Source organism: Mixophyes fleayi, chromosome 3 (assembly GCF_038048845.1).
Source record: "Mixophyes fleayi isolate aMixFle1 chromosome 3, aMixFle1.hap1, whole genome shotgun sequence".
Lineage (NCBI taxonomy): Eukaryota > Metazoa > Chordata > Amphibia > Anura > Limnodynastidae > Mixophyes > Mixophyes fleayi.
Genome location: NC_134404.1, coordinates 186,396,145 through 186,423,046, shown reverse-complemented (window position 1 = coordinate 186,423,046; position 26,902 = coordinate 186,396,145). Strand labels below are relative to the sequence as shown.

Below are 26,902 nucleotides of genomic sequence, written 5' to 3'. Positions count from 1 at the left end.
GTTTAAAATGTTACTGTGTATTGTAAATAGACTACCTTAAACTGGTTTCTGGGTGAGAGAATCATCTGGAATGTTGACCACAACCCTTGGAGGGGGTTGTCTGAACTGGCCTTTGACCTGCATTACACTGGACCCTCCTGAAGCAAGCCACATCATCTGTATTGTTTTCACTGTAACACTGAGTGTATATAATACAGCTTTGCTGGGACCAGCTGCAGTCATCTCTGACCACAGTCTTCTGGACTGAAGTACTGTTGCTGGTACCAGCAGAGTGCAGCGGGCACGGCGGTATGTATGCATTTGGTATCGGCTGTACTGTATTATAATTATGTATTGAACTGCTAAAACTTTTGCTTCTGCTAAATAAATTGTTTGTTCTTTGGAAACACAAGAAATCGCTTAGACAATGCTTATTGGAAAACGATAAAATTACTTTAATACTGTCACAGTTTCCAGAACAACCAGCAGGTGCACATTTGTATTGCTGTCACATTTTACAGAGGACAATAGTAATGTATTATTGTAAATGGCGGATGATCGTTTTGCGAAATAACTCAGAAACGATGCAAGCGATTACGCCAAAATTGTTCTGCAAATCTACAGACCAAGACCTTTATTGATGTATAGGATGTGCCCTGCTCAGATAATGGAATCATAGAAATAAGTCACTCATAAAAGTCGTACTTATGCTATTAATAAATAGATGTCATATGAGATAGACCAATGGACTGGTCTGTGGGGGAAATTGCTTTTGAGTGAGTTCTTCTTTCTTTTCTTGCAAACATTAAAACCTCAGTTTTATAAAGAATGCAGGTATACATCCATTATGTATAGTCATCTGAGATGACCGCTTTTTCATTAATTATTTATAATGAATTGTCAGTATGAGGCAGTTCCATTTTTAGAATGTGTATAATGTTACAATAAACATACCGAAGTCCATTTATATACATTTCCTGATGAAGGACTTCAGTACTTCATCTCATAGATTTTTTGTAATATAACGGGTAATAGATATATATTTTACAGCAAAGTGTAGAACCAGGGCTTTCTATACTATGACAAGGTGATATATGCAATGCCTGGACTGTTTATAGGCAAAATATGAAATTGATGTATTCTATAAAAAATACAAGCTGTGAGATGAATAATCACGTCCACTCTATCATTCTCACAAGTCTGGTTTCGATGCATTTGAGGCCCTTTTCCAACCATAAGATCGGACCCAGGACAAAGGAACCAAACTTTAAGGAGCAGGTAAGAAATAGTGCAAATTGCACATTTAATATGCAGCAAGGGGGAGACAGACAACATACAGCTCTCACCATGGTCACTTTTGGATCATTTAGAATCAGCGAGTTAGTCTTAATGTCAAGTAATTTGACAAGCACAGGAATACTTCACAGGAATGTAGTAGCTTCCTCCCAGGCAATAGTTTACAGGACACACACATCTGATGGATAGATAAAAATACACTCATGTCTCATGCACAGTTGGACATATTTGCACCACGAACTTTAGCAGGAAAAAATGCACGCATGAAAAAACATACTTAAGTGCATGTGCTCATTCAGACGCATCCCACAAAGCAATCAACTCTACAATACTAACATATAAGCAAGGAGCATCAACTGTAGTGTACAGACAGTGTAAATATGTGGCTTGACAGTGTTAGTAGTAAATGTACAAGTCACACTAGCCTATTTATACACAATATAATAATGCAATGAGGTGTCACATACACAAGAGAGAATAGTGTCTGGACAGTGTTATTAATAAATGTGAAAGCCGCGGCTTCATACACTATAGGAGCCACACTAATGTATGAAGTACTATCAGCTGGAGAGGAGAATCTGCAAACTTATAATTAGAGCTGATGATCATCATAATTGAGTGCCTTAGTACACCATCCTTCCAGCACCTTTCAGATACACTTCCTGGCAGGTGTATATGCATCTACATACAGGTTTATCTCAGATGCAATTAAGAGAACATACCTTTCCTGTACTCGGCCTACGGTTACCTGCCTGCTTCCTCCATAGTTCCAACTCTACAGTCGTAAAGAGTCAAAAGTGTAAGATGCAACAAAATTTGCATACAGATATATGCTTACAAACTTTTAGATGTGCATGTGCATTACAGAAGTATGCATTTTACAAAAAAAAACAAACAGATGTAGGCCCAACTCTGCATGAGCCCCTCAGACCACATAATTTGACCGGTCACAACTGTACAGCAGTACCTTACATCCAGGCCAAGAAGGAGAGCCATTCCTAATACACAGCAACATATCCACACTTTAAAAATTCCAAGTCAAAGTCAATTTTAAGAAAATTAGTGCATTTTTTTGGGATGGAACAGCGCCAAAATGTGGTATGCATTCAGTTAGGATAGGCACTCCAACATCAGCAAGGGGTGCAGTCACGTGCCAGCCTATCCAATGTGCTCACTAGGGTCGAGTGCACGCTACCTGCTTGTTCAAGCGCGCCGTGGATCTCTTCCTCCTCAGGTGCCACCAATGCTGTAGTGAATCGCTCCTGCAGTTTTGTGCATGGCCACACTATTTATAAACTGGGTCTTTCTGCTATTGGGTCTCTGCCTCCCTGCCTCCTATTGACTCACCACTATATTAGGGACATCTGACTGCAAGATGGTGCCAGTAGATGTAGTCTCTTGACCTCACAAGTTGGTTCCTGACTCCTTCACAGTATTCCTGTAAATTATGTTCCAGTATTCTGCTGAATATTCTATTCCAGTGTGTTCCTGGTTATTCTATCCTCACCAGTGTTTTTCTGGTAATTCCATCCACATCAGTGCTTTCCTGGTTATTTTCATCTGTTCCAGTGTCTACAGGGTTATTGAATCTACGCCAGTGCGCTCCTGGTTATTTTTTTTATCTGTTCCAGTGTCTCCCTGGTTATTCCGTCCGTGTCCATGCGTTCCTGGTTATTTTCATCCATTCCATTGTCTTCCTGGTTATTCCATTCACACCAGAGGTTTCCGGACTATTAGGTATTCTGCATATACCTTAGTTTGTAATCCTAATTATGTCTACCTGTCAGTCACAGCTGACTCCTGTTCGGAGGGCCACAACCTGCTATGGAATAGCAGATAAGCCCATACCACATTGCGGGTGTCCCTGGTGAACACCTACCCTTTGTTAGAATCTGTGCCTCCACTACAGTTAGAGTCAAATCAGTCTGGCTGCTTGGATCCAAAAGTCTTGCGTAATTCCTGACAGGTACTTAGCTGAAGAGATCAAAACAATTAGACAGGTGAAAATCTAACAACTACAAATCCTACAAAAGGTCTCAAGAAACATAGCAGTAATAACTGTAAGCAACAAAGAAATAATAACTCTTGGGCCATGATAACATAAGATGTGTTAACAACTGTCTCTCTCCTTTTTCCACAGCCTGGAGCACAAAAGTAATCTGGCTGGTTGGCCACCGCTACATCAACTGGACAGTCAGATGGGCCATCAGTCTTCATATGCAAAACTTGGGTCTACACAGGAGACAGTGAAAATCCATTAGCTGGGGCCTACTCCAAAATGCCGCCAGAAAAATAATCCTAATTTGACGTGTTAGTCATACACCTCGGTGGCAATGACTTTGGGAGAAAGTGGTCTCTGGAACTAGTCCAGGGCATTCAAGCCAATAGAAATTGGATGAATGCGTGTTGGAAAGGCTTGACCATACTGTGATCTAATATTGTCAAAATCCTATGCTTGCAAGAAAAAAAATAAAGCTTTCAGTGTACTGCCCCTGGGGCATGCTCAATTTGCATTACAAGAACAGTTTCCAAAGACTAAGTCCATGAGGATGCTCAGTGTGTAGCTCTGTATTGCTCCCTAGTTCTATCTACCTCTGATTCTGTTTGATTGATATGCTTTAAAAGAAAGCCTTTTCCATCTGAACTTTGTGAAGTCATTGAGTGCCTGCAACTTGTGTTTGTGATATTTTCCCTGGAAGCTTGGACTTTAGCTTGTCCCGGACCTTATGGATTTCTGGAACACCTGACCACCATCATCATTTATTTATATAGCGCCAGAAAATTCCATAACCCTTTACAATTGGAAACAAACAATAATGAAACAATACTGAGTAATACATACAGAGAGAGAGGTAAGAGGGCCCTGCTCACAAGCTTACAATCTATGGGACAATGGGAGTTTGATACACATGGGTAAGTGCTATATTATATTGATCCAGCTAGAATGCAAAAGTAAATTGTATTTAGTGGGCTGTATGATCAGTCACACAACAATGCTGGTCAGAGGGTTGTTGTCTTGTGTTAGCTATATAGAGGGTGGTAATAGGGTAGTCTATGGAGGTTAAGATAGTGGTTGAGGAATATTTCTGGACTCTGTGCAATTCCTTAGTTTAATCTGACTGCTGCTTTATAATTTCATAGTTTATTTGCAATTACTACTTGTGTACAACCCCAGAACTGGCACTATCTATTCACTGTAAGTATTATCTGTGTGGTCTTACGTACAACCCTAGAACTGGCATTGTCTACTTACTGCAAGAATTATCTGTGGGCTCTTGTGTACAACCCTAGCACTTGCATTGTCTACTTACTGCAAGTATTACCTGTGTGCTCTGATGTACTACCCCAGAACCAGCATTGTCTAGTCCGTCCTCCAGCCATTGAGTTCCATTCTTATTATCTAATTTATCACTGCTCCTTTTACTGTTTGCACTGCGTGCTTGTTTCAAGTTTATCCTACAATAAAAGAATGCTAAATTAATCCCAGCTACTACCTCGGCTCTCCTGCTTGACATAGGTCCACATCATACCAAGAATACCTTGGCAAGACACATACAGTGGTTCAGGAATCCACAGGGCTAGAAAAAGAGTAAACTCGGCCATTGGGAAGTTCAATGGCTCATACTGTAATGCTCTTATTGTCACAACTCAGAATATTCTGCTTACTGGTTTTGGCACTACTCACCAAAGAGGCGCGGAGTCTAACGTGTCCCAGGTCTTCACCAGGAACCCCCGCAAGGGTGTATGGTCTTAGCTGCAGGAGACACGCAGCTCACGGTCCTCAGAGGGAGCAACCAGTGAAACGGTAGGATGGAAACGGTGTCAGGCAGGCTGGGTCAGAACCGAGAGAATCAGGATATGCCACAGGGAGAATCCAATATCATAGTCAGGAATAGCCGGGTCAGAACCAAAAGTCAGGATATGCCACAGGGAGAATCCAATATCAAAGTCAATAATAGCCGGGTCCAAGGTCAGAAGCGCAGGAGAGAATGGTCAGCAAGCCAGGTTTAATACACAAGGAGTACAGAAGAAGAGTGGTCAGGAACAATCCGGGTAATTCACAGGAGTAACAAGGAATGCACAGGAACGCTAGAGCTAGGTGGGACCTAATACTCTGGCACTCTCCTAGTGCCAGAGTGATCCTTATATAGCCAACTCTAATCAGCGGCGGTGGTGACGCTGAACACCACCGCCGGACCTACTGGGAAGCGTTCCGTTGCCTAGCAAGAAACGGAACGCGTGGCCGCTGACCCGGAAGTGTGCTCGGTTGCCTAGCAACCGAGCGCTCAGCGGCAGTAGAAGGCGTCCGTCCCTGTGCGACGGACACAGCACGGGGACGGCGCCTGACAGTACCTTCTCCCCTACTTTGTTGGATAGTTCTTTGGTCGAGGAATTGTTTCAATAGTCGTGGGGCGTGAAGATCCTCTTTTAGCACCCATGATCTCTCTTCTGGGCCGAAACCCTTCCAATGGACTAAGAATTGGTGTCGTCCATAAAGAACACAGGAGTCCAGGATGCGACTTACTTCGAACTCTTCACCATTAGAAGTCCGTACAGGAGCTGGATGATGAGGCAAACAATGAAATTTGTTGAGTACAAGTGGTTTCAGAAGAGAGACATGAAAAACTTTATGGATTTTCAGGGACGGAGGTAACTGGAGTCTATAGGTCACCGGGTTGATAATGTCACACGCTGGTCCTATAGTCAGGTCCCGGCTCTGTGACTTTCCCTTTAAGAACCATGATTCTGCTTGCTTCTTTTTCAGAGACATTACTTTCACAGGTGTTCCTAGCTACTGTGATCTGGACCACTCCCTAAACCTCATTGGTCCTGGAGCACTATATTAACCTCCCAAGGTTATGGGCTCATGGCCTGATCTTACTGTCATGGCTAAGGATATTTTATGGATCCCTTTTGCCACTACTGGGATGTTATTAGCAGTGGATGGTGGAGGATGAACCTCCCAAGGTTATGGGCTCATGGCCTGATCTTCGTGTTACTCAGTCTACCTTGGTCTAGGCTAAATCTCCTGCTGCTGTTACCTGTGTGCTGGACTTCTACATCTACAACCACCATACCTGGTACTTGTAGTTCCACATTGCTTACTGAATCTCCTACTGCTGTTACCTGTGTGCTGGACTTCTACATCTACAACCACCATACCTGGTACTTGTAGTTCCACACTGCTTACTGAATCTCCTACTGCTGTTACCTGTGTGCTGGACTTCTACATCTGCAACCTCCATGCCTGGTACTTGTAGTTCCACACTGCTTACTGAATCTCCTACGGCTGTTACCTGTGTACTGGACTTCTACATCTGCACACTGAACTGTCTCGTGAGTTGCTTATTACGCCTGCACTCATATTGATTGGCTCAACTACCTCTCTGCTCGGCTGCCTGTATTCTTTACTGAACTACAATCAAGTTACCTTGTCATCTGTGAATCTATGTTTGGTACAGCTATTATTATTACTCTGCTGATTATTAGTTGCTGGACTGTTATTAAGAATATATTGCCAAGCTAGTTGCCAGTTCCGTTATTCAAGTTGTGTGCATTCATTCTTCATGCCGTTGCTATTGGTTACCAACTGAACTTCTTTCGTGATTTCATTGTATTTTGTGAACTGTCGTGTACGCAGCTTGCTGAGTTGTACATATCTTTCACTGTTGCTGTTATACCATCTACCAATATACTATATTGCAAGCTACTATCATCTTCTGTGTTTTATTCAACCTCCACCATCCACTGCTAATAACATCCCAGTAGTGGCAAAAGGGATCCATAAAATATCCTTAGCCGTGACAGATAACATGTGTTATAGGGAAGGGTCCGATATAACGAGGAGCCAATTTCTGAGAAGGTACCCTCAACTTGAGATTGCGTGTAGATAACCATACTTTATCATGAACGTGTAATCGAGGAATAAGTCTCCGATGACGGTCAGCCGCTTGCTTATAACGCAAAGAATTCTCTTGGAGTTTGGGTTTGGTAGTTGACCAAATCTGAGAAAAGTTCCATATTAAATCCTCCACAGCTGGAACTGGTGAAGAAACCTGACCGGAGAAATCTGGGAGGGTGGGTTGGGTTCCATAAACAACAAAAAATGGAGAGGCACCAGAAGACTCGTGATGATGAAAGTTGTGAGAAAATTCTGCCCAGGGTAGGAGATTAGCCCATTCGGTTTGGCTGTCTGAAAAAAAACATCGTAAAAAGACTTCGAGGTCCTGGTTAACCCGCTCCATTTGGCCATTAGTTTGTGGATGATAGCTGGACGAGTATTTGAGGTCAGAACCAAGAATTTTACAAAAAGCTCTCCAGAATTGGGAAACAAACTGCACTCCACGATCTGAAATGATTTCACGGGGACAGCTATGGATTCTGAATATCTCCTTAATAAAGATAAGGGCCAACTGAGAAGCAGACGGTAGAGCAGGCAAAGGTACGAAGTGGGCCATTTTAGAAAATCTGTCAACGACGACCCAAATGATGGTAAACCCATTACTGGGGGGAAGGTCAGTGATGAAATCCATGGATATGCTTTGCCAAGGAAGATCTGGAGTAGGAAGCAGTTGTAGAAGACCTGAAGGAGCCAATCTGGGGTTTTTACAACGAGCACACGTAGCACATGAGGCCACGAATTTTCGGCGATAACCCTGGTAGGTGTTAAGATAGGCAGCGGCTTCAGGGATGTGCAGAGATCAGTATTATCAAAAGATCGAGACAGGGCGTCCGCTCGGATGTTCATGGACCCAGGATGGTAAATTAGAATAATATCGAAGCGTGCAAAGAATGATGCCCATTGAGCTTGACGTGGGTTGAGGCACCGAGCTTCACTGATATAAATCAGGTTCTTATGGTCAGTTAAAACTGTTACTGGATGTGGGAACCTTCTAAGAGATGTCGCCACTCCTCCAAGGCGGCCTTGATTGCGAGCAACTCTTTGTCGCCAATGCCATAATTTTTCTCATGAGGCAAGAATTTTTTAGAGAAAAATCCGCAGGAAAGATGAGTGCCAAGTTCGGATTTCTGGAAGAGCAGTGCTCCAATACCTATTGCGGATGCATCAACTTCCAGAAAAAAGGGTTCTAATTGATTCGGTTGAGAAAGAACTGGTGCAGACGAGAAGGCTTGCTTTAGGGAATCAAATGCCTTCAAGGCATCGGAAGGCCATTCTCTGGGATTGGATGATTTACGGGTCAGAGCGGTTATTGGGGCAATGATTGAGGAGAACCCCTTAACAAACTGCCTGTAATAGTTGGCGAACCCAACAAATCTTTGAATGGCCTTGGTGCCTTGAGGAAGAGGCCAACTATTAATAGCGGATACCTTCTTTGGATTCATGCGTAGTCCTGATCCCGAAACAATGTACCCAAGGAAAGGGAGTTGCTCGACTTCGAAGATACACTTCTCTAATTTGCAGAAGAGTTGGTTAGCTCGTAGTCGAGATAAAACTTCTTTGACATGAAGACGATGGGAGGAAATATCTCGAGAAAAAATCAAGATGTCGTCCAGGTAGACAACTACAGAGTGATATAACAGGTCTTGGAAGATCTCATTTACAAAGGACTGAAAGACAGCGGGGGCGTTACTAAGCCCGAAGGGCATAACTAGATATTCTAAATGTCCGTCCCGCGTGTTGAACGCTGTCTTCCACTCGTCCCCTTGATGGATTCGTACCAAACTATATGCCTCTCGGAGATCTAATTTGGTGAAGACTCGGGCTCTGCTGATTCTGTCAAAAAGGTGCATTATAAGGGGCAGAAGATAACGATTTTTATGGTAATCTTATTCAGTTGCCTATAATCGATGCAGGGGCGTAGAGATCCGTCTTTTTTCTTGATGAAAAAGAATCCTGCTCCGGCCGGAGAGGAAGATTTTCTGATGAACCCTCGGGCTAGATTTTCAGAGATATATTGTGACATAGCCTGGGTCTCTGGCAAAGACAGGAGATAAGTCCTACCACGAGGAATCTGTTTTCCCGGAATTAAATCAATCGGACAGTCCCAAGGGCGATGAGGTGGAAGAATCTCTGATCTTTGCTTGGAAAAGACATCCTTAAAGGTTAGGTAGACCGAGGGTAGTGCGGATGTCTCAGAATTGGTTTGAGTAAGGCAAACGTTGGAACGAGGAGAAAAGATACACCGATTATGGCACTGCGGACCCCAGGAGATAACTTCGGCACGAGCCCAGTCAAATTGTGGGGAGTGGGCCTGGAGCCAGGGGAGACCCAAAATTAAAGGATTGACGGATTGTGGTAACACTAGGAATTGAATCCACTCTTGATGTAAGACTCCAATCCGCAACTGAACGGCACTAGTGATGCTGGAAATGGTGCCGTTGCTGACACGATTACCGTCTACAGCTGTTAGTGTTAGCGTCTGAGGAAGAGCCAGAATGGATAACTGAAGCTGTGAGGCAAGAGAGGCCGAGATGAAATTTCCGGCCGCACCGGATTCCACGAAGGCTAGAATCTGCTGGGGTCCCTTAGAACTGACCAGTAGTACAGGCATAAGGAACTCAGGGTTAGAAGTTGAGTAGGGAGTGGAAACAGCTACTCCTAAGGCGGCCTCCCTCTTACCGTTTAGGAGGGAGAGTTTCCCGGTCTTTTAGGACAGAGGCTTAATACATGTCCAGATTCTCCGCAGTATAGACACAGTCTCTGTTTGAACCGTCTCTCACGCTCCTCAGGCGTCAATTTTGAGCGACCCAGCTGCATCGGTTCCTCCGTAGTCGAAATAGGATTTTGAAAGGTAGGTGCCAAGCGGGAGGGGCGTCTTGTGAGAGATCTCTCCAACGTTCTTTCTCTGAAACGTAGGTCAATCCGGATACACAGGGAAATGAGGGTATCCAGGTCAGAGGGAAGTTCCCTGGTGACCAGCTCATCCTCAATTCGGTCAGTAAGGCCCTGCCAAAAGGTAGCGATGAGAGCCTCGTTGTTCCATTGAAGTTCCGAAGCAAGAGTACGGAACTGTACCGCATACTGACCGACTGACATCGAACCTTGTCGTAGATTCAATAGACTAGAGGCAGCTGAGGAGATCCGACCCGGTTTATAGAAGACCTTGCGAAACATGTCAATAAATGCTGCGGAGTTCTCTAGTAAAGGATCGTTGCGCTCCCATAACGGTGAAGCCCAGGCCAATGCTTGTCCGCTGAGCAGAGATATCATGAAGGCTACCTTGGTGCACTCAGATGAGAAGGCAGCGGAGTTGCACTCGAAATGGATTGCGCACTGATTGAGGAACCCCCTGCATCTTTTAGGATCTCCATCATACTTCTCTGGGGAAGAAATTTCAAGCCCGGTAGAATGAGCCAAGGAAGGAGACGGAGCCACTGGAGCAACTGCAGCAGAGACGGAGCAGCGGGAGGTTCCGCCGGGGGAGCTTGGACCGCCTTAAGGAGTCTAGACGAGACATAATCCCTTGGACACACTAAAGTAAACGGGCCTGGTTGGCTTCCTGCTGTTCCACTCGGCGGCCCAGGTGGATAAGATCCCGAGCTGAGGGTTCACCTGTTCCATCTGACGTCATGGCCAGAGTATACTGTCACAACTCAGAATATTCTGCTTACTGGTTTTGGCACTACTCACCAAAGAGGCGCGGAGTCTGAAGTGTCCCAGGTCTTCACCAGGAACCCCCGCAAGGGAGTATGGTCTTAGCTGCAGGAGACACGCAGGTCACGGTCCTCAGAGGGAGCAACCAGTGAAACGGTAGGATGGAAACGGTGTCAGGCAGGCTGGGTCAGAACCGAGAGAATCAGGATATGCCACAGGGAGAATCCAATATCGTAGTCAGGAATAGCCGGGTCAGAACCAAAAGTCAGGATATGCCACAGGGAGAATCCAATATCAAAGTCAAGAATAGCCGTGTCCAAGGTCAGAAGCGCAGGAGAGAATGGTCAGCAAGCCGGGTTTAATACACCTGGAGTACAGAAGAAGAGTGGTAAGGAACAATCCGGGTAATTCACAGGAGTAACAAGGAATGCACAGGAACGCTAATACTCTGGCACTCTCCTAGTGCCAGAGTGATCCTTATATAGCCAACTCTAATCAGCGGCGATGGTGACGCTGAACACCACCGCCGAAACTACTGGGAAGCGTTCCGTTGCATGGCCGCCAACCCGGAAGTGTGCTCGGTTGCCTAGCAACCGAACGCTCAGCGGCAGTAGCAGGCGTCCGTCCCTGTGCGACAGACACAGCACGGGGACGGCGCCTGACACTTATCTTTTCCTCGCTCTAGCAATGTCTCCTCCGTGCCGCGATTGGCACTTCCGGGCAGCGGGTCACATGACTTTGCTGCCAGGCAGGCTTTTTGAATATCTCTCTCTATAAAAGCACGGCACTGACACTTGCTCAGTGTCAGTGCAATTCAGTTGCTGTGCTTCTGACTCCCCTGTGTTCTTCCTTATGCGTTATTCTGCTGGATCTCCTGTATGCCATTTATGCTTGTCTGACTACGGACTGCTATATTCTCTGTGTACCGAACTTGGCTTCTCTGACTACGCGCTGCTGGGTTCTTTGTGTACCGAACTTGGCTTGTCTGACTACGTGCTGATGGATTCTCTGTGTACCAAACTTGGCTTGTCCGACTATACGCTGCCTGAACTCCCGTGTACCTGATTCCAGCCTGTCTTACCATACTCTCCCTGATTTCCTGTGTACCTGATCCCAGCCTGTCTGACCATCATCTGCCTGATTTCCTGTGTACCTGATCCCAGCCTGTCTGACCATCCACTGCCTGATTCTCTGTGTACCAGACCCTGGCCTATATTACTATTCTGCCTAACTACCCGTATGTAGTCCTTTATCTGCCAGATCTCCAGGGAAGATTTCTGTGTGTTTCTGCTTACTCTCTAACGGCCTCAGCTTCTTCAGGAATTCTCCGTCTTCCTCCTTGGGCCTTGTGTTAACATCCAGAAGCAGTTCAGAGGGCCGTGACTTGCGAGATCCTGGTAGCAAAGTCCATTCTGCCTTTGCGGCGGTTCTTGGTAAATATTGGGAAATCCGTTAGACTCCGCACCTTTGGTCTACTAGTGCTAATCCGGATTGACACAGGTACCTTCTGAGTTGTAACTGTCACGAGCCGCGGCGGTACTCACAGCCGCCGCGGCTCGCTTCTGGCCCCCTCAGACTGGGCGAAAACTTTCTGGAACACATTTCGGAATGTTGTCAGTGACTGCGACCGTTCTACTACCGATATAACCACTACATGTCATGGGCTTTTGAATGCTTGTGATTAAATATGCTGCTATCGGTGCTGGGTTAATCACCTGCCGCCACCTATGTTAATGCCTGGCGTGAGAAACAGTTAGGACTGTTCTGTGAGTTTTGCATGTGATCTGCCAATTTCCACCTCTCTCTACGCTGCCTGTCATGCTGCGTATTCAACAGCCGCTGCTATTAAAGGCTGGCGCAGACTATTACTGACAGCTGTCAGACTGACACTTTTTACAACATGCTCCCTGATGAGATTCAGACTAGTAGTGTAAAAAATGGGGGGCGGGGGAGAGGGGGGATTGACGTAGGTACCACAACGAGGATATAAACAGTCTCCATCAGCTGTATCCGTAACTGTGGTGAACAATATACTGTGACTTTAAAATGTTTACCTCAAACTGAGCCAGAAAGATGAGTATTAGAAGTTTATATATGACAGAGTTCCAAACGATGTGTATGAATGGGTCAGAGAAGGGATGGGTACGCTTCTGTGTAGTTTACAATAATATTGTTCAAAAAAACAATACAGAGATAAGGGATTCAATAACTTTAGGTTACAATAGTGTTATAAACATAAAATGAAAAGGTGCTCTGAACCAAGGCAAGGCACCTTAAGAATAAAGCAAGCCTTGAAATATTGACCATGTACACCTTAGGATTTTTATATTTGTACAGGTTAATATATATATATATATATATATATATATATATATATATATAGCTGTCATGCTTTTGCAAATATGTGTAACAGAATTCTTTCAGTAAAGTGCTAGCCATACCCCCACATTAGGTTGGCCACACCCACTTGGCAAATGTCACTCCCACTTAGATGGGGGGCGCCGATGCCCTGTCTCGCCCAGGGCACTAAAATGTCTAGTTACGGCACTGATTGTACTATTCATTTCAGTCATACTAAATGTATGTCTAACTTGCTTGTTCTTTTTATGTTTTTCTGTCTATTGACTAGGGCAAGTGCAGTCCTTGCTGGATTTATACATTGTAATTTTCTAAGGCCTATTTCGATCCTTACTTTGTTTGTGGAAAATATGTGTTGGTGTTTCATAAATATTATTCTTAAAAAAACAAAAACTCCAAAAAGAGACTCCCAAGATGAAGCTTCAAGAAGGCAGTACCAAGGAACAGCACTGGGTTTCCCATTTCCAGACCATGTTCATCCTTCGGTTTGTATGCCACACTCCTCTTGATAAAGCTCAACTTCTTCATCCATAACAACTGAATGATGAAGGAACTGACCTCATCTTGGGAATCTCTTTTTGTAGTCTCTCCCTCGGTGGGTAGCTGGCTTTCGAGTTTGGGTGCACCCCTTTCTCAATGCATGGATACCTACTGGCCTATGTGGTTCAGGGATTGAAGGTGACAAGGAAATGGCAGATCAAAGTGGGTGATGCAAAAAACTCATCTAAGAGGGTGTTGGAGAGGAGGATTTTGCATACTCACTTTGATGTGCCCGTTACTAAAGGATTGACTATGTGATATGTGCTCGAAGAGTTTAGAGATCTCACTTTGCTTGCGTTTCACAGGAGGCTCTACGTTAAGGGGAACATGAAGCATAGAGGTGTCGATGATCGTGGTTGTCCACAACAGTAATGTTATGGAGAGGTGGAGACAATAGACGACTTCTTGTTTCAGTGTCCTTTTAATATAGAGGTTTACAAGGGAGTGTCCCACACCTTAGGCCTTCTCTGTCTTTCGGGGCTTAGTAACCCTGACTGGGTTTATGGAGCGTTCAAAAGGTGTGGGGATTTTGAATTAAGCACTTGTTTTTTTAGTTAGCGCAGTTGTTAGATTTTACACGTGGAATGCACAGTGTTTAGTGCATTCCACATGTAAAATCCATTAGGGGCAAAACCCTTCCCTGTAGTGAGGTGGTGGATAGCATCCTGCATGAGGTTTCGAAAATAAGAGAAATGGAGAGGGGCCGGATGGATGCTGCAAGCTGGTAAAGACTCTGGCAGAGGTTGAGACATCCCTACGTGGTAGCTAACATCTGACAATCTCTCGATTCTTCGTTATCTATCCTGTTCTTTCACTATTAGATTTTGAGGAAATCCCTTTTTTTTTAGTAAGGTTTACATACATTTAAAGTTTGTTTTCATTTCCTGACTGTAAAGGGTGTGTGGGTGGTATTATAGATTGGTGACGGGGTTGTTGTAATGCAGAGTATTGTATTAGAGGATGTCATGTTTCTTTGATGTATAAAATTATTCTCATTTCTCATAAAGTGATGCAGTAGTTTTTGTGGAGGGATTGTAGAATTGGGTTTTATGATAATGTGAAGTTTTGTGCCTATTGGTCCATTTTACCCCTTGGTGTTGTATATAGTCTATTTTATTTTGGACAAAGTGATATGGGATTTATTTTTGTTGCAATTTTTAATTTAAAAACTACAGCTACTTATTCAAAATGCTATCTGTGCCCATTTTGCCACCTGATTTCATGCCCAAAACAGTGTTGGGCCAGGCAAAAGACAGGTGTTAAATATGTAACTGACCATCCTGTGTTGATTCCCAATGTCAAATGGGTGACCCAACGGCATTCAAACCTTGCAAAACTACAGCTACTTATTCAAAATGATAAAATATGGTGAATTTGCCCTCTGATATAATGCCCAAAACCTTGTTGGGTGAGGCTAAATACTATTGCAGTTTGTATAACGGACACCCTTTAGTGTTAATTTGATGTGAAATCAGTAATCCAACTTGATTTAATCCTTTAAAAATAAGCTTTTCTGAATGAGGAGCTGAAGCATGAATAAGAAATGAATAAGAACCTAACTTCAGCCACCTAATTGTACACACCTCATAAGCTTTTTGCTTTCTGGCTTAAGTGAAGTCACTAGTTTGTGACTATTTTTCTGGTAAATTTAAATAAAGCTGTGACATGTGTTTTCCAACTAAAGTCTTGATATGATTTAAGTATTACCAGGTCAGGAGTGAACACATTGGTATATGTTCCTTAGGTAAGAAGTGTAACAAGTCATGAAGTTTAGAGTGCCAACTGCTCAATAACATCATATGCACTAAACTAGTGAGGAAATGCGAGTTATTACATGGATGCTAAAAGGAAAAATACAATAAGTTATATGTAGTTAGGTGCATTTTGAGCCAAGAATGTCTTTAAAACAAGTTTAATAACGAAGATCAGTCACATATGTTTGCTAGCATGTGCAACGTGGAACCTGTATGGTCCTTCATGTCCACGCTGTCATGGTATTAGTATAAGTTAGGATTGTAACCTTTACTTGTTCTTAAGTAAGTTTACGGGTGATGTGCATCAGAATGATAAAAATAACAACACCATAATATATTTGCAGACTTGGGTACCATATGATGGCCACTGTATAACGTTACATATCTCTGTGCAATTATCTTTGACAAGGGTAACGTAGTTCGTGCTGATAATGTTTAAAGTACGATTATAGTATAATAAGCTCTGCACTAAAGTAGCTATTAGATGCCATCGTCTTTTAATGTAACCTTACTTACTGTTTCTTCTCAATAAAGTTTATTTGAAAAAATAACACGTCTCCCATATTCACTGTCGCGAGGTTTTCTTGGTCATGACGTAATGTGTAGGTTTGTCAAAGAGGAGGAGGTGGGCGGGGCCTTCGCCGGGTAACGGCCGTCGGTCGGTCAGTGGCCTAGTCTCAGGCACTGTGAGGGTCCCGCTTCCCGGCAGTTTCCCCGGCGAAGAGAGGAAGGGCAGCCATGGCCGGCCAGCAGTTCCAGTATGACGATAGTGGCAACACGTTTCTTTACTTCCTGACTTCCTTCGTGGGGCTGATTGTCATCCCAGCCACATATTACCTGTGGCCCCGAGACCAGAACTCGGGTGAGTGACTAGGAGTGGGAGCGAGACATGTACAGAGCAGCACTGTGGTATATACTGCACTGTACCGGTGTGATATATAGCTGCACTGTACCTATGTGCTATATAGCTGCACTGTACCTGTGTGATATATAACTGCACTGTACCGGTGTGATATATAGCTGCACTGTGCCTGTGTGATATATAGCTGCACTGTGCCTGTGTGATATATAGCTGCACTGTACCTGTGTGATATATAGCTGCACTGTGCCTGTGTGATATATAGCTGCACTGTGCCTGTGTGATATATAGCTGCACTGTACCTGTGTGATATATAGCTGCACTGTACCTGTGTGATATATAGCTGCACTGTACCTGTGTGATATAGAGCAGCACTATGCCTGTGTCTTATAGAGCCACACCGTGCAGCTGAACAGATATGTGGGGGATATTCAGTGTATTGGCCTCACAGGCACCATCTACCATGTGTAGGTTTGTTTCCTGTCAGTCTATTGGAAGGGGTGTAAGTTCCTGCCTGCCTCTACTCTCTCACACGTCATTGATAGTCATATTGATGCATATGTTCATACAGTGTGGGTTACATTGTATACACTCTCTGCAAAACAGATGTTCTTTCCACTGTTAATCAGACTACACACACACACACACACACGCATAGCACCTTGCTTATATATTATTTACATCTGAATGTTACAAATAGTCAAAATAAATTGCCAAACATATTTTGAATGTGGTCTTGGTTTTTTCCTGATGTGTACATGCTATGATCTAATTATTAAAGAAATAAGAGTTTTTTTTTCCTAGGGAAGGGCATACCAAAGTAGGACTAGTCATCCTTTTGTGCTGTCTGAGACTTGTAAGTCTGAATGTTCATCAGTTCTGTTCAGATAATACCAGTTTCAGAGCAAGTTGTGTAACATGATCAGATTGTGGTTCCTGGAAGTGACCTTTTAATTGCTGACATGAGTTTGCATTCGTTCTGTATTTTTGTGGTGCTAGTTTACTGACTGGTATGAGTTATGTTCACTGTTGTTGTTCAGACCTACAATGATGCATTGTATTTGTAGTGCAAAAGTGCTTCTTACTCGGTACATAGGCTTTTTAGTTTAGGGTTCGCAACTTTTTTATATTTTGTTTTATTGCTCTAAAAATCCTTTATTCTTATACTACCATTGTTAATCCTTAATAATTGTGATATATTAAAATATTTGTCACATCACCTCTGAGCTCTTGAAGTTGTTTCCAAGAATTTAATAATAGTAATATCCTTTATCTATAAAGCTCCAACCAATTATGCAGCGCTGTGTATTGAGGGGATTGTGATACAAAGAAGTATTATAAAATGAATTGAAACAGATGGTAATGATGACCCTGTCCAAATGAGCTTACTATCTAGGAGGTAGGGAACAACTTGTACATAAAGCACTGGTCACCTTATTTGAAGATGCCATTGACAGTTTGTGCAGCTACGTTCACACACAGCCAGTATTTCCCCTGTATGCAAATAAAGTAAATGCATTTGCACCCCATGCATTGCAACTTTGTCCAGGAGCAAATCTGCACCTTTTTTTTTTTTCTTTTTTAAATGATTTGCTCCTAACTGCAAATGAGGCCTGGATGCACAGCAGCAAACTGCTTAAACCAAAAGAAAGATAGTCATAGGGACCATTGATGCATGCTGTGTTCTTAATGTGTTGGATTTTACCATGAGATAAAATGGGAACAAAGAAGAGAGTGATTGCCATAGTGATCAGCAGTCCCCTCAGTTTGATTGTTATCCATTTTAAAGGCTATGGTTACCCCCAGCTGAATCACATTATTTATTGCAAAAGTCTGGGTGGCTCGGCAGCAGCAGTGCGTACTTGGTCGGAGTGACAGGAGTGTGTATGTGTGCTGATCACGTGACACTCATATCCATGGATATGAACATTTTTTTCTGCTAGGTACGCCTCACTGCTGCAGAGTCTCTTGGTTGATTGTGTTAAAAAATGCGATTTGTCTGAGGATGTACATACCCATAAAAGCAGCTTGTCATTGGCAAAAGCAGTGTTTTGAACAAGCATTTTCTATCGTTCTTGAATGTAGATATTCATATATGTTATATCCGTAAGATGATTGTCTGGTGCTACGGAACCTGTGGCGCCCTATAAATAAATGATTCATGAATAACAAATAGATCTGCTTATTAGCCCACTATTTAAGAGAAATGGCAGATGTTATGTTGTTTGCTGTTTTCTGTATAAACATGAAGATTTTAACATTTCTGGTAAGAAAAAGTTAATATTCATTATTTCCTCCACCCTCTATCATATCATGAACAAATATAATCATTCCACAAGTTGTGAAAAGTGTGCTGTTGATTCTTAGGACTAAAAAGAAAGAATGATACAGCATTACATGTCTGTGTTGCTTACATTAAGATTATTATGGACCTGTCTATGGAGCCTATTTATTGAGCCATAATGCAGAAAATGCTTTTCCCCCATGGTTTAGGCATTTCTAAGTTACGTTGCTATATAAAAAAGAAAAAAAAAAGTCTGGGGTAGGGGATATCACCTGCATTAGACTAAGTTTTGCATTAAACCACAGTCCACATAAATTTTCAATGGTTGCTGTGGTCTGTGGCAATTTAACAAACTCCCAAAAGCCTAGCTCTTCAGGGCTTGAGCCCATCAGCTAACGATATTTTAAGATGGCGTTGGCCATTCTACCCTATGGGGAGAGCATTGCGGTAGAGGGAACTTTGGATCCCTCTCTGCAGCCTTGCTACTCTCCCCTCCGGTAAAATTTGCAAAATTCCTTTGTGCATGCACAGTTCAGACATCTGGACAGATTGCGGAGTTGACAGGTAAGATAAGTTATCATCACCATTTCATAGACAGGACAGCCTCCTATCTGATGTGCTGTCCCAGGATGTTTTTTTTTTTTTTTTTGTTTGTCTTTTAATAAATGGAGCCTAAATGTTGCGATGACATGATGATTAATGGGGCAAAAAACCCTTAATTATTAAATAGCCCCCTAACAGTCTACACACTCTGCAGCACGTTTGCTACCTCAAAGACTGAAAGCCACTCTCGCATGTTTGGTTTTGCAAAGCCCTTCTGTGTTTCATGATAAAGAAATGCCATCCTTCTTTTGTCATAACTACATGTTCTAAAAAAATAGAACATGTTCACTTTTATTAGAATATGTTGCTATCTTTTATACTTTGATCAGGGTAAATATCTTATTTTAATAGCGCTGTTGTGCCCACCTGCCTGAGGAGGAAACATCCCAACATTGATAAAATGTAGAACATGTTAATGTCTACACTTGACTCAGACTTTGGTAGGAAAGTAAACGTCGTAATCCAGTACCGACTCTGAATAATATACTTTTAGGGAAGGAAAGCCATTTCTGCCATTTCTATGGTGTTTAGGAACTTTAGTTTAGACTTCTTTGCATGTAGAATTTTCATTACAAATTGCAGTTAGATGCTGAAGGTTAGTGCGCTACACAGCTAGAAATTGCCAACAGGTATTGCTGCTCCAGTTCTTCTGTGCATTTAGGGTGTCCCTTTATGGCAGCCATCAAAGATAATTACTATGGTAATTATAACCATTGCAAAGGACTTTTCATGAGCTTTCTTTAAAGTTGTTTGAACTGACTGTACAGTGTGGTGTGAAGCCACGTTGAACTTTGCACATCCTTACAACATCATTGGAAGATAATCTACTTTACATGTTTTGAAAGTGGATATATGTTATACTTTGTGATTGTCCAAGTATCATGTTCACCTATCCAATGTTCTCTGTATACCAAGTTACAATCTATGGACATGAGCTAAACTACAATTTCACAGAACTGTTAGATATTACTATTGATTTACATTATTGATTGACCTGGACAAAATGACATAATTTGGATTTTACTCAGTCTGTACTATTGATGTTGGATTTTTTCAAAACGGATTGACCAGTATACTTAAAAAGTAAAACAGTGGGCTGTATTTTGACTGATACTGTACAGTTGATACATGTGTTTTAGGCCTCCTACAAGCAGTCATTGAAAATGTAGCACTTGTTGAAGCATAGGGAATCTCAAAACTGCGTTGCAGCATAGTATATTATGTACTTTACATAGTGCTTTAACAGGCATTTCCTTGAAACTGTTATATTTTATTGAGTGTTAATATTTGTTATTGCTGGAGGCAATGTTGAAATTAATGTGAAGTGAGCGCTTTTCAAAGGCATGTGTGTACAGGTCCATTCACTTACATTATTATTTGCTAGTTTTCACTAGTTTTTGCAGAACTGTTAGATGCGTTTTAATTCTTGAGTTTCAAACACTTTCTGAACCATTGCTTACATTTTGTTTCTCCTTCCTTTTTAGAACATGTTAGACTGAAAAATATACGTCCTGTATATAGAAGCTGTTTATGGTACCAGCTGAAGTCTATAAAGCCACAGCAAAATATAATTCCAACTGTGAAGTAAGTGAAATATTTTTTCTTATTGATGTCCTTTTTATAGCAATATATTGCAATGTTTCCAATTTTTAAATATGTAATATGTATTTATGTATATACCAGGGAGTACAATAATGGTCTTCCACCTCCCAGTGGCATTATGTTTATGTGCAGGGCAACACAACTGCATGGATCCCTTAGGTGTCTGGGCATAATAAATAAAATATTGCCCACACTCAGCTGATTGTGCTGCTTAAGTGCTCTTAATGACAACAATTAGGAGTGCCTCCCAAGATGTGCCTGACCTTCTCCTCCAATAATATGACTGATCTGCTGCCTTTTTCCCCTTCTCTAATAATATGACCAAACCTGCCTCAACCTTCCCTCTCCTCCAATATCATGATCGTTAAGTTTATGTGTAACATCATCAGTGCACAGGATCCTGCTTCAGGCAGAATTGCTTTGTGAGAAAACATTAAGAGATTTAAGTAAGTTAGACATATATATTGATCTAGATGTTCATTATAATGATGTTACAAATTAGGAACAGTAAGCAAAAATGGAAACCATACCAAGTGGACATTTGGACGTGGCAGAATGGAAATGTTAGCAAATGGAATTTCACAATGAAGTTAGTAGGAGAATATGGCATATCACTGAACTGGTTCCATAAAACTAACTGTACCTGCGAATGAAAGTGACTGCTGCTTGCAAAAGTGCAATAAAATATATTATAAAGTAATTGCCAATGAAGCAAACAACCAAATAGTTTTTTGTTTGTTTTACTAACAGAATGTCACTTTTTCCCTTCCTTACCTGCTTGCTGACAGAAAGTTATTAGCATTGAAATTTTCATTTTTGGGTCTAAACTTTAATATTTCCCAACACTGCATTTGTTTTATTGTGGGATCAAGTGTTTAATCTGAAGTAATGGCCGTGATTTGTTTGTTACTGTCTGCCATGCACCTTACATTTCAGAGTTGTATTTACCAGTGAATGACTGACTTTACAGTGCAAAAAAACTTACCGTAATATGAGCATTAAAAAGATGAGGTGCTGAACTTCTACCTGCTTTTAAAATCTTGTATATTTATTTTCCGATCTTGTGTATTTTTATTTATTAATTTTTTCTATGTATATTAAACAGGAAAATAGTGTTGCTGATTGGATGGGCATTATTTCTTTTTCTTGCCTACAAAGTTTCCAAAACTGATAAAGAATATCAAGAGTACAACCCATACGAAGTGTTAAGTTTAGATCCGGTAAGTAGCTAAATTCTTTAGTAAATCTCATATGAAAATGATTCATACGTTAAAGGACCGATAAACCCTGAAATTTATGAATAATCGTAAAACACATTCAGGTTACCCTGACATTCTTCTGCAGCTCTATTAAAGTAAACGTGAAGCACACTTCATTATATATGGTTGAGGCTCCTCCCCATCTGTTTATTTTTTATTACCTTTTATTTAATTTTTGCATACAGAATGTTAGAAGTACAGAGGAGAAATGGGAGAGGAGGTGGGGGGAGCAGATCAGGTTGGATTTCAGTATAATACAGATTGGAAAATGCTTTATTTTCTTTTAAACCGTTTATTGTACAGATATAACAAAGTATATTAACATACACTGATCTGTATGTCATTGATGAATTGTACAAATGCATTTTCAACGTTTTTAAAGGATAGAGAAGTTAGAATGGAAAATAGAAAAAAGGGAGGTATGAGGGGAAAGGGAGAAGAATGGGTAACATAAAGGAAGGAATAAAGAGAGTATAAACGGGGTGAAGAACAAGATCCCGTGATTCCAAACACTTAAATCAATAAACATTGATACACATATCACTGTATATTTTCATGACATTGAAATTTTCATGACTTCGCAATAGGTTAACTGAAGAATAAGTATAACAATACGGAGCGTGGGTGGAGGAGAAGCGTAGACTAGATGTTACATTACTTCAAGATGCAAAATAGCTCAGACCAAACCACAACCCAGGATTGCAATACTACTCGTAAATAGGAGAGCATTATAGTTGTCTCAATAGAGACCATTTGGTTCCCTCGTAACTCATGACTTGCATAATTCGAGTTTGGACATGGGGTTCTAAGGTTTAAATATATATACCCCACTTAGCATAGAACCCTTTAATGCCTTTATCTAAATCGGAGAATGCAGCACGTCTATCAAATTACATAATATATAATAATTCCAATGTAATACGGTAATTTTAACCCGAATTTCTGCTTGCGGCTCACTGAGCCGCGAGCAAAAATCAACGTTAAACATTACTGTACTAACGGCAATAATGCGCACTATTATCATAGTAACGATAATGGTGTGCCGATCGCGTTACTTTTCACAGTAACGCAGCCAATTGAATTTGCCCCAATGAAGTAAAGGATACATACAGCCACAAAGAAGCATATTTGATTCCAGATAGTGCCTGAGGGTCTTCGAGTGGTATACTTCACTGGTTTTGAAATTCCAGTGGGGGTAGGGGGTGTAAAATTGACTCGCCCTCATCTCCAGGTGTGAGTACTAGACAAAGTTACAGGCCAAGATTTAGTGGAGGGTAGGCCCCATGATAATCTAACCTTGAGGACCAAATGGATTCAAATTTGGCAGGAGAGTTTGTGATGGTACATGTAGTGTGCTTAATCATGTGTACATACCAAATTCTTGATAACATTAAAGACTTTGAGGGTGGATCAGGCTTTTTCCAGCAACTGGCTGGCAACACACTGCTGCAGATAAGATGTGTCATCTAACTTTTGTGTATGCTTGGGTGTGACAGGGATGCTTTAGGCACTCCCACCAAAAGCGCAACAGGGTACCATACCATTCAGGCAGCCTCCAGTACAAGTTCGAGAGCTCAGAAAAAGTTTATTCAGTCTTGATGAAACAAGATATTATCACAAGAACACTTTAACAGCATTTTATCCGATACACGCATATGAAAATGACGCTACGTTAGTTCCTATCGTCAACCATTCTTCTGGGACCACAGTCTCCCTTGTCCTGCTACCATACAATCTTATCAAGTCCACTTCAAAGGAAAGCAGTAATCTCTACATGGTGAATAGCAGGCCTCTAGTAGAAGATCTCTGACAATATAGGACCTCCAATGTGGAGCGCTGGAGGAATGACGTTATAATCTATTATATAGTTGCTTTAGTTGTATACATTGATAAAGTCCTGAATTTGAGATGCGGGGCCTATTCTGGATCTCTGCATCGGTGGGGAAGCTTGGAAAGGGAGCAGTATCTGCTATGTGGCACCCCTTGTTTTATTCATGAAGAGAAGGGGCGTGGAACCATTCCGGGGGAAAGCCTGGGTTTTTCCCAATTTGGGATTAATTGGAGTTGGAGAGAAGTGGGAAGCTGCACGTGTTGTAGTCCCGAAGAGCTATTTTTGGATGCTGCTTGATGCAGTGGGCATTTTATCAAAATAGAATTTGAAAGTTTGGATTCAATAGAGACCCAAATTCTTCACACACTGAGCAAGGTCAATTGCTCTAAAGTACAGTGTTAGGTTGGGGCCCCCAGACCACCCTCCTTTCCAGAGTTATGGAGGATGTGCATTTGCACTCACAATTATCTGCCCTCCCAGATAAGTTAGAAATCTTGTGCTGCAATTGCTTTTGTGGGCATTTTGATCGAAAGTAGTTGGTAAATATAGATCAGCCTTCCGCGGGCATTCATTTTTACTGCACTGGCATGCCCGACCTGCAAGGTCAGAAATGAATTCCAACTGTGGAAGTCTGCAGCTAAGGTTTTAAATAGTGCTGGGTAGTTTGCCTCAGAAAGTTGTTTGTAGTATCTCTTAAGAAAGATCCCGAGACTATTAAGCTTGTGGCTTTGCCAGCAAATTTTGACATTCCTTTCAATATGCTCCTTCAGTTGAGGGGTTATATTAAGTATTTTCCCCAGAAAATTTTGCCAGTTGGGCATTAAGAAGCAGCCAGGTGGGGGGAGGGGGAGGGGCAGTTGTAATACTTTGCAATAATAATGAAAAATGTTAGTGGTTACTGCCGACACCTACCAGTACTGGTCACACTCGTGATCACTGGTCTAACCAGCACTGCTGGCTGTAGTGCTAACGTAGCCTATTATAATAAGAGAAAGAAACAGTGGTTTATTATATAATAATAGGACTCTGTTGGGCTCCAAGTGCCGGGTGGCAAGTAAAAGCAGCCGGGTGGAGCACCCGGGAAATAGTTGCTGGTGAGAACACTGATTAATTTCCAAAATCAGAGCCTTCTCTGACTTGTTCAACTTTGGATCTTGTTTAAATTCCTTTTGCTTTATTAACTCCCCCTCGCACCAAATACACACACACGTATTGTGGGCATGTTTATTTGGGTATTATCGCATCATATATTACTGCCATCAATTGTCTTTGCTGTTAGAATTTACGTAACTGTTTTTATTCAAAGGGTGCAACTGTCTCGGAAATTAAGAAACAATACCGCCTGCTCTCTCTGAAATTCCACCCTGATAAAGGAGGAGATGAAGTCATGTTTATGAGGATCGCAAAGGCTTATGCAGCGTAAGCATTTTAATTCAAACATTGTATTGTGTGGAGCCTGGGTCAGTAGTAAATTTTCTACTGCTTATTTATTTCAAATGCATAATTACAGTGTACTTAAATGTTGTGGAGTTTTAATGCATACTTATATAGGTGCGATGCCTATTATCTATAGGTTTGATAAATAATTATTGAGACTACAATCTTCATTAGTTCGAATCTTAAATTCATATTTTTCCCTGTACACATCATTGATCTCAGTTATGTTTACTTAATACTTTATAGTTATACGGCTCAATGTTCTCACTAAAGAGCTTTGTTGCTGACAAAACTAACCCTATTGTATAGTCTGTGAGTTATAGAAAATGGCTTGCAGGCCTTAACGCTTCAGAAATAAGACCAAATTGACATTTACATGTGCATTACAAGTGTGAAGCATTGACCCAGGTGCAGTGAAATGGATCCTGCAGCAGAAATAAGTGTGTAGTAAATAGTGCTAAAAAATAAAATTATGAGCAGCGAGAACAGCACAGAAAAAAGCTTCATTATAAAGGTGAGGGTGTGCCACTGAAGCTGTTGGAATGGTCAAATTATATATTCATTAAGTAAATAAAATTGTTGTAATAATCATTGACAGTGCTGGCTGCAGCAAGAGCCGGCTTGTGACATTTTTTGCAAGAATGCAGAGTAAGTACTGTCAGTGACAGGTGTAGAAACGCTTGGTGGGCATTGATATATGAATGCTAAATGGCCACCCAACTATTATGTATGCAAAGTGGCACAACCACGGGGGGGTAGCCACTTGGACCACAAAGAGAAGGTATAAATTTGATACCTATCATTTAATGTGTGCTAGGGAATTTAATGTGAATGTTAAGACAGGTGTAGTAATTTATTAATACATTTTAGACAAAAATGAAATGTAGAAAGAAAGGACAAGACTGTGTGGCATTACATGAACATACTTATATGTACAGTTTATTAATTTTTATTCATGGTCTGTGTATAACAGTATATTATTGTTAATGATGGATTTGACACATGGCATCTTAAATGATTTGTCCTTATTTATAATATAACCATTGTCTCTGAACAATGATTCAATAGATTTTGCTCATTTTTAGTTTAACAGATGAACAATCCAGAAAGAATTGGGAAGAATTTGGTAACCCTGATGGACCACAGGGTAAGCAACTACACTGCTCTTATAAACATAGTGGTTAAGGTATCATTTCTTTTTTTCTTTTTTATAAACCCCCTTATTTTCAACTATAGCATGCATAGGAAGGATAAAGAATAAGTTTAAGACAATCAATGGACATTACAGTGACAATGAAACACTCTTAAAGGCGGTATCCAGAGCATTAGGCCTGAGCAAGAAAAAAAGGAAGATAAAATAATTCAACAATAAGGCCTTGTTCCCCCTTAGTGGAGCTACATTTTGGGTTTTTTGGGTGGGAAGGAAAGGTGAGAGGAGGGGGAAGGAGGGAAGAAAAAGGAAAGCAGAAAAGGAGTAGAGAAAATGTCGGAGTTCGATGGGACTCCGAGAGGTGACGCATCTACCTTTTGAGATCACAAATAAG

At 41.6% G+C, this 26,902-nt stretch overlaps 1 protein-coding gene across 1 annotated transcript in view; it reads left to right on the top strand.

Annotated features, from left to right (window-relative positions):
• Positions 1–16,092: 16,092 nt before the first annotated feature.
• The window catches only part of SEC63 (SEC63 protein translocation regulator), a 29,924-nt gene continuing 19,114 nt past the window's right edge, over positions 16,093–26,902 (top strand). Inside the window, exons 1-5 of the mRNA XM_075202878.1 lie at positions 16,093–16,345; positions 20,714–20,813; positions 21,937–22,051; positions 25,228–25,340; positions 26,444–26,505. Of these exons, the coding sequence (XP_075058979.1) occupies positions 16,222–16,345; positions 20,714–20,813; positions 21,937–22,051; positions 25,228–25,340; positions 26,444–26,505 (514 nt within the window). The 5' untranslated portion in view covers positions 16,093–16,221. The remainder of the gene's footprint in view (positions 16,346–20,713; positions 20,814–21,936; positions 22,052–25,227; positions 25,341–26,443; positions 26,506–26,902) is intronic.